The sequence below is a fragment of the Triticum urartu genome, chromosome 3A, assembly GCF_056163025.1.
Source record: "Triticum urartu cultivar PI428250 chromosome 3A, HENAU_Tu73, whole genome shotgun sequence".
Taxonomy (NCBI): Eukaryota; Viridiplantae; Streptophyta; class Magnoliopsida; order Poales; family Poaceae; genus Triticum; species Triticum urartu.
The window spans coordinates 209,583,833-209,592,824 of record NC_141875.1 but is presented as its reverse complement, the minus strand read 5'-3'; the positions used below and the strand labels follow the sequence as shown (position 1 = coordinate 209,592,824).

At 40.4% G+C, this 8,992-nt stretch overlaps 1 protein-coding gene across 1 annotated transcript; it reads left to right on the top strand.

The window, feature by feature from the left end:
- Nucleotides 1–1,241: 1,241 nt before the first annotated feature.
- On the top strand, nucleotides 1,242–5,260 carry LOC147979230 (uncharacterized). The gene is made up of 4 exons (XM_087516716.1): nucleotides 1,242–2,653; nucleotides 2,748–3,083; nucleotides 3,525–4,015; nucleotides 4,789–5,260. Exons 2-3 carry the CDS (start codon nucleotides 2,754–2,756, stop codon nucleotides 4,011–4,013), a joined length of 819 nt encoding a protein of 272 aa, XP_087372842.1. The 5' UTR covers nucleotides 1,242–2,653; nucleotides 2,748–2,753; the 3' UTR covers nucleotides 4,014–4,015; nucleotides 4,789–5,260.
- Nucleotides 5,261–8,992: the final 3,732 nt, after the last annotated feature.

Below are 8,992 nucleotides of genomic sequence, written 5' to 3'. Positions count from 1 at the left end.
ATGTAAACTTGGCCTTGGCCCAAATCCCAGCCCCTCGCCCGTCATTCTCCCGGATTCCACTCGCTCGCTTCCCCCACCCTACCCCGACGCCTTCGTCTCTCGCCTCCTTCCCCCACCCTACCCCGACACCCGCCGCCGCCGCCGCCATGAGCCCCACCTTCTCGGCCGCCGGTGATGCACCCCCCGCTGGTGAATAGCTTCTCCCCGAGTTCTCTTCCCCCGTCCCCTCTACACGCGAAGCTTTCTGTTCGATGGTGTGCTGCCTCCGGTGACCACAGCGCCGTCGTCGAGCTCTCAAATCCTGGTAGGTTCTCCCTCCACCTCTCTTCTCCCCCTCCCTCTCTCTGGTGGATCTTTTCTGCTTGAACCCTAACCCTAACCTGAACCCACCTCCATCCAGCCACCCGATCCGGACAGAAGATCGACTTCTTGACGATTCCTCCGCCAGCCCACGGTCGGTCAACTCCACACCCTGGAAGATCGACCTTTTTGTGGTACGTGGTCAGCGTGTCTGCGTCCCCTCTATGCAAACAGAATGGATCTCTGAATTTAATGCGTTTTGCACACTGATTATTTTGTCCGAATTCAGTATAGAACAAAGTCAGTGTGGTTGGACAGTGATTTTTTTGTCTGGATTCGGTATAGAACAATTCAGTATGGGCTGCAAGCAGACATGAACCCCTGATTTCAATATGTTTGCACACTGATTTTTTGTCTGAATTCAGTATAGAACAATTTCAGTGTGCTTGCATAATGATTTTTTGTCTGAATCAGACTGGGTTTTTTCCAGACTGAGCTGATTTTTATATTCGGGCTTGTTATTGAAGCTAGATACTTGAGCATAATGTTTTGAAATACAAGTTCAGGATAGTTTTGATTCACTCCGTTTTAGGAGAGAGTGTTAATAACATGTTCAATAAGACTGTGTCAATTGTATCGTATGGCGATTGAAGCTTCTTTTTATGTGAAACTCTAATGCTTGATGGTTTTGTTTGTTATGATCTATTTTTCCAAAAGTATGGGGGCGCAGGTCTGTTCATCCACCTGACAAAAGTGAAATGGAAAGTAGTATAAACCCTGTTTGGGTTTTGCCCATCTTTTTCCTCCATCTAAGCTTTCTTGACAAGCAACTGCATCTGTTTTTTGTGTATCACTAGTAATAAGCATGAGTTTTTTGTGTATCACTAGTAATCGAGCTTGAGTTCTTTCTCAATTGTTATTTTATTCATCTTAATATAGATGTCGGACTTGTACATTAACACATTGCATGGCGATGAGAGGAGAAAGAAAAGGAAGAGGGCAGCTGCTGGATTTTTTGTGTCGGTTGTCGCGATAGTTCAACACACGTATTGTCAGAGGAAGATTAGAGAGCTTGATGATTTCAGTGAGGATGAGGCGGAGATTAGGATTAGAAAGCAGATGCTTAGATCAATTTATCAGGGTTCTAACAAGCACTGTTTTGATAGTTTGCGCCTAACTAAACGGTCCTTTGTGGACCTGTGCGCTATCTTGCGTGAAAGATGTGGTTTGGGGGACACATTTTATGTGTCGGTTGAAGAATCAGTCACAATGTTTCTGCTAGTGCTAAGCCATGGGATGAAATACCGGTTAATTGAAAGCACGTACAGATGGGCACTCGAGACCATCAGTAGGCATTTCAATGAGATCTTAAGAGCTGTCCTTTCCTTGTCTCATGAGTTTATAAAGCTACCAACCCCTTCAGCTGAGCAGCCCGAGGATAGTAGATGGAAATGGTTTCCAGATGGGCTAGGAGCTTTAGATGGCACACATGTTGATGTCCGTGTTTCCGCTCTCAAGCAAGGCAGATACAGGAATAGAAAGCAAGATGTGACCACTATTGTGCTTGGTGTTTGTGACCGGAATATGAAGTTTTTGTATGTCTTAGCTGGATGGGAAGGTTCTGCATCTGATTCACGAGTGTTGCGAGATGCAATGTCACGACAAGACGCTTTTAGAGTTCCACATGGTAATTCTCTGTCTTGGTACGGTAGAACAACTAAGTTATGATATTTCAATGTAAATATAATATCTAATACTTGTTATTTTTGCAAACATTAGGAAAATACTACCTTGTAGATGCTGGGTACACTAATGGCCCGGGCTTCTTTGCTCCATACCGGTCAGTCCGGTACCATTTGAAAGAATGGGCGGCTAATGGAAATAACCCACAAACTCCAAGAGAGTTATATAATCTGCGACATGCATCAGCTAGGAATGTGATAGAGAGAACTTTTGGTCTACTAAAGATGAGATGGGCTATTTTGAGGACTAGTTCATTTTTTCGCATACGGAATCAGGTATCACATAGTATTTTGCAAAACCAAGCCTCCGTTTATTTTTATTTTTTTATTAACACGCCAATAATACCATCTCGCAGATCCGTGTCATTAATGCTTGCTGCATATTGCATAACTTTCTAAGAGATAGGCAGAGAGAGATGGATGATATAATGCTAATTGACGTGGATAATCAGTTAAATGCTGCTGCCATCGAACATCCTGAAGAACCAAACATGATTAGACATGTTGAATCAACAACTGAGTGGAACAACAAGCGAGATACCTTAGCTAATCAAATGTGGGCAGATTACCAAAGGAGACGCGGGGGAGCCAATCATTGAATTCATTCATTTGTATGTTCATATATTTCATATGCCTATTTTTGAACCCCCCCCCTCTCTCTCTCTGGATTCTACGTTTGTCTCATACATATATTGTTGCTTGCAGGAAGATATGGATGTGGAGAAGAAAGGAGGTAGAAACTACCTTACCTGGACGGATGAAATGGATGAAGCAATGATGAATGTGTTCGTGGAGCATTACAATAGAGGGGATCGTGCTCAAAATGGGTGGAAGCCACATGTTTACACTGCAATTGTCAAGAATGTTCGAGCCAAGTGCAATGTGGATATCACAAAGGAGAATGTCATGTCAAGGTGCAAGACTATTGATAGACACTATGTCAATGTCAGCAAGATGTTGTCAACGAGTGGTTTTGGGTGGGATTGGATCCATAACAAGCTTATGGTTGATAGTGAGGACGTGTGGAGAAACTATGTCAAGGTAAGCACTACATCTTGAGCATCTATGTATTCATGGCATGGCCACAAGATTCATTTTCATCATTCATGTGGTCAAGTAGTTTATTCGAAAACATGCACTTATACACCTTCTCCACCTTCTCCATCATGATATGGAATTCAACCAAGTTTATTTGAAAACATGCACTTATACTTGTTCGTGCATAGCCTTCTAATCAGTAGTTTACTCATCATTTCCCCTATGTTTTGCTATTATATTAGTAATCAGCCTTCTCTTGAGAAACAATCACAACTTGCAGCAGTGCACTTGTTTTCCCCATTATTTATGTGATTTTGCACCATGACATGAGTTACATCTTAGCTGTAGTCTACGATTTTCTCTTTGGATGTGTGTTTGGTGTTTGGATGGATGTGTGTTCATTTTCCACCATGACATGAGACTATTTGTCTTCATGGGTTGCAGGCAAACAAAGATGCAGCATGCTACAGGCACAAGGTCATAAAGTTTTGGGACTCTATCAGCCTTGTCTTCTCGAAGGATCATGCCACCGAAACCGGAGCCAGAACTGCTGGTGAAAGTGCAGCGGAAATGGCTGCAGAGAATGTCAACAACATCAACACTGATTCTGCCGCAACATCTTCAACCCAAACCGGCGAGGAACAGAAGAGGAAAAGATATCGATCGGATGACTCAATTGCATCTATGCTTGGAGAGAAATTGGATAATTTTACCAGTGCCTACAAAGCTGATATCGCTCAAGTTGCTCCTCCTGAGAAACCCTCCTCTCCTGAAGAAATACTTGACGCTCTCAATGCAATTGTGGGACTGGATGATGATGGCTTGCTAGCAGCTTATGATTTCCTCATAGCAGATGACCGCAAGTTCAAGGCTCTTATGGCGCTGCCTGAAAGGATGAAGAAGAAATGGATCCTCAAGCAAATCAACCAATGAAGGTATGTTTCTTGTTCTGTGATTAGTTACCAGCTAGCAAGCTCTACTGCATTTTGTCCTTAGTTGTTTGTTATTGTACAATATTATGGGTGTCCTGTATTTTTTCATGCCAATATGGAGCAGAGGAGGCAGCAGCTTGCTTGCTTTTCATCATATTTATGTACTTACCTATTTCCATGTTTGAGATTAGCATGATAGAAGGTTTTATGTTATCATCTTAATAAGGTTTTCCTGCCAGGTCTTCCCAAACATGGCTTGATAAAACAACGTTTTCCTGCCATGTTTGAGAACAACTTGTTCTGCCATGTCTCCTGAAACAAGGTTTTATGAACATATTTTGCATGCACATAAATATTCAGTGTGTTTGAAGGTCTCTTATGAACTAGTCTTTTTTTCTTCGGTCGAGAGGTGGCATTATTAGTCTAGAATACATCAACCAGATATATGCTTATTTAGTGGCTGTAGTCTTTTATCGACTTAGTTTCGGTCCTACTTAACCTACTCGGTTGTTGATGGTTTTTTGCTATTACCTTTCGATTCATGATAATTGTGCAAATGAAGTGCAAGTTAACCTTTGAAAATTTTCTATATCAAGTTGAGTTTTCTTACCCTTCCTAGAGATTGTTGCAAGCTAAAGCTTAACGTGTGACACTTTGATTTGTCTTCTTGGCTATCCTCATCTTTCACTTTGAGCAATTTCTACCAACCATTGTGTTCAAGGATTGTTTATTGCCCTATGAGACCATATGTCACCATTTCTCATCATATTTTGCAGGAAATTTTGGGTGAAGTGTGATGTTGAACGAACAGAACGAAGAAATGAAGATCCTTGAGCAATGAAAATCTTTCTTGGATGGTGCTAATAATGCAAAGATTCAGTTTTTATGTAACCTTGACTAGATTATGATCATTTGATGTTGTTGTGAACCTTTGTCGTATTGCAAAGATTAACTTTTTACAAAGTCTCATGTTTAAGTTATATGTATTGGCATGGTTCAGTTTAATGCAAAACATTGCCATGTGTGAACAAACGAGCTGTCAATGTTGGTGTTGGTACAGATTTGTTGATACTATTTATTCCTAGCACAAAGGCTAGTGCATTGGTGCTGGTATAGTTTCATGCTCATTTTGGTTCTAGTACAGATTTGACCTCAAAATCCTAGTGACAGCCAAACATGAAATTTGGATTTGGAATCTAGATTCAGCCAAATGAAATCTTGATAGAGATTTCATTTCATTTCATTTCAGCCAAATGAAATGAAATCAGGGGAGCCAAACGAGCTGTTATTGCTTTCAAAAAAATTCTCGTATTGACATAGAACAACAGGAGTGTTGTGTCAATTTTGGGGATTTTTCGGGGTTCGTTTGGACACTTTTATGCATTAACTGAGTTTTCAATGCATTTATGTGCATAATTCAAATTTGAACTACATGCACATGCTCCAGTGCATATAAATTGGTTAAAAAAATCATATCTATGTCCTTGGGTGCATGCTTAGGTCCCATGCAAGAAATGGGAATGAATTTCAAACACCAGGTCACCATTGATTGCCGGCAAAACATTGAGATGCCTCGTTTTTAAATTCTAGTAAATCCAAAACTCGTGTGAAATTCATGAAACTTGGCATGCTTTCATGGAGCGGCATCAACATGCCGTGGTAAAAATTTTGTCCTGTTTGGGGCAGGTTTGGGTATATGCTTCTCACAAACCAGAGCTTCTCACAACAAGCATCATGGTTTCGGTAGGGAACGTCCCACCTTTGGGGACAAAACGATATCCACTACCTCTTATTACTTCCAAAAAAATTCTCGTGTCAACATAGAACAACAGGAGTGTTGTGTCAATTTTTGTGATTTTTTGGGGTTCTTTTGGACATTTTTATGCATTAACTGAGTTTTCAATGCATTTATGTGCATAATTCAAATTTGAACTACATGCACATGCTCAAGTGCATATAAATTGGTTGAAAAATCAAATATGTGTCCTTGGATGCATGCTTAGGTCCCATGCAAGAAATGGGAATGAATTTCAAACACGAGGACACTGTTGATTGCCGGCAAAACATTGAGATGCCTGGTTTTTAAATTCTAGTAAATCCAAAACTCGTCTGAAATTCATGAAACTTGGCATGCTATCATGGAGCGGCATCAACATGCCGTGTTAAAAAATTTGTCCCATTTGGGGCAGGTTCTGGTATATGCTTCTCACAAACCAGAGCTTCTCACAACAAGCATGATAGTTTCGGTAGGGAACGTCCCACCTTTGGGGACGAAATGATATCCATTGCCTCTTATTGCTTTCAAAAAAATCTCGTGTCGACATAGAACAACAGGAGTGTTGTGTCAATTTTGGGGATTTTTCGGGGTTTGTTTGGACATTTTTATGCATTAACTGAGTTTTCAATGCATTTATGTGCATAATTCAAATTTGAACTACATGCACATGCTCCAGTGCATATAAATTGGTTAAAAAAAATCAAATCTATGTCCTTGGGTGCATGCTTAGGTCCCATGCAAGAAATGGGAATGAATTTCAAACACCAGGGCACCATTGATTGCCGGCAAAACATTGAGATGCCTCGTTTTTAAATTCTAGTAAATCCAAAACTCGTGTGAAATTCATGAAACTTGGCATGCTTTCATGGAGCGGCATCAACTTGCCGTGGTAAAATTTTTGTCCCGTTTGGGGCAGGTTTGGGTATATGCTTCTCACAAACCAGAGCTTCTCACAACAAGCATCATGGTTTCGGTAGGGAACGTCCCACCTTTGGGGACAAAACGATATACACTACCTCTTATTACTTCCAAAAAATTTCTCGTGTCAACATAGAACAACAGGAGTGTTGTGTCAATTTTTGTGATTTTTTGGGGTTCTTTTGGACATTTTTATGCATTAACTGAGTTTTCAATGCATTTATGTGCATAATTCAAATTTGAACTACATGCACATGCTCCAGTGCATATAAATTGGTTGAAAAATCAAATCTGTGTCCTTGGATGCATGCTTAGGTCCCATGCAAGAAATGGGAATGAATTTTAAACACGAGGACACTGTTGATTGCCGGCAAAACATTGAGATGCCTCGTTTTTAAATTCTAGTAAATCCAAAACTCGTCTGAAATTCATGAAACTTGGCATGCTATCATGGAGCGGCATCAACATGCCATGTTAAAAAATTTGTCCCATTTGGGGCAGGTTCGGGTATATGCTTCTCACAAACTAGAGCTTCTCACAACAAGCATGATAGTTTCGGTAGGGAACGTCCCACCTTTGGGGGCGAAATGATATCCATTGCCTCTTATTGCTTTCAAAAAAATTCTCGTGTCAACATAGAACAACAGGAGTGTTGTGTCAATTTTGGGGATTTTTCGGGGTTCGTTTGGACATTTTTATGCATTAACTGAGTTTTTAATGCATTTATGTGCATAATTCAAATTTGAACTACATGCACATGCTCCAGTGCATATAAATTGGTTAAAAAAATCAAATCTATGTCCTTGGGTGCATGCTTAGGTCCCATGCAAGAAATGGGAATGAATTTCAAACACCAGGGCACCATTGATTGCCGACAAAACATTGAGATGTCTCGTTTTTAAATTCTAGTAAATCCAAAACTCGTGTAAAATTCATGAAACTTGGCATGCTTTCATGAAGCGGCATCAACATGCCGTGGTAAAATTTTTGTCCCGTTTGGGGCAGGTTTGGGTATATGCTTCTCACAAACCAGAGCTTCTCACAACAAGCATCATGGTTTCGGTAGGGAACGTCCCACCTTTGGGGACAAAACGATATCCACTACCTCTTATTACTTCCAAAAAATTTCTCGTGTCAACATAGAACAACAAGAGTGTTGTGTCAATTTTTGTGATTTTTGGGGATTATTTTGGACATTTTTATGCATTAACTGAGTTTTCAATGCATTTATGTGCATAATTCAAATTTGAACTACATGCACATGCTCCAGTGCATATAAATTGGTTGAAAAATCAAATCTGTGTCCTTGGATACATGCTTAGGTCCCATGCAAGAAATGGGAATGAATTTCAAACACGAGGACACTGTTGATTGCCGGCAAAACATTGAGATGCCTGGTTTTTAAATTCTAGTAAATCCAAAACTCGTCTGAAATTCATGAAACTTGGCATGCTATCATGGAGCGGCATCAACATGCCATGTTAAAAAATTTGTCCCATTTGGGGCAGGTTCGGGTATATGCTTCTCACAAACCAGAGCTTCTCACAACAAGCATGATAGTTTCGGTAGGGAACGTCCCACCTTTGGGGATGAAATGATATCCATTGCCTCTTATTGCTTTCAAAAAAATTCTCGTGTCAACGTAGAACAATAGGAGTGTTGTGTCAATTTTGGGGATTTTTTGGGGTTCGTTTGGACATTTTTATGCATTAACTGAGTTTTCAATGCATTTATGTGCATAATTTAAATTGGAACTACATGCACATGCTCCAGTGCATATAAATTGGTTAAAAAAATCAAATCTATGTCCTTGGGTGCATGCTTAGGTCCCATGCAAGAAATGGGAATGAATTTCAAACACCAGGGCACCATTGGTTGCCGGCAAAACATTGAGATGCCTCGTTTTTAAATTCTAGTAAATCCAAAACTCGTGTGAAATTCATGAAACTTGGCATGCTTTCATGGAGCGGCATCAACATGCTGTGGTAAAAATTTTGTCCCGTTTGGGGCAGGTTTGGGTATATGCTTCTCACAAACCAGAGCTTCTCACAACAAGCATCATGATTTCGGTAGGGAACGTCCCACCTTTGGGGACGAAATGATATCCACTGCCTCTTATTACTTCCAAAAAATTTCTCGTGTCAACATAGAACAACAGGAGTGTTGTGTCAGTTTTTGTGATTTTTTGGGGTTCTTTTGGACATTTTTATGCATTAACTGAGTTTTCAATGCATTTATGTGCATAATTCAAATTTGAACTACATGCATATGCTCCAGTGCATATA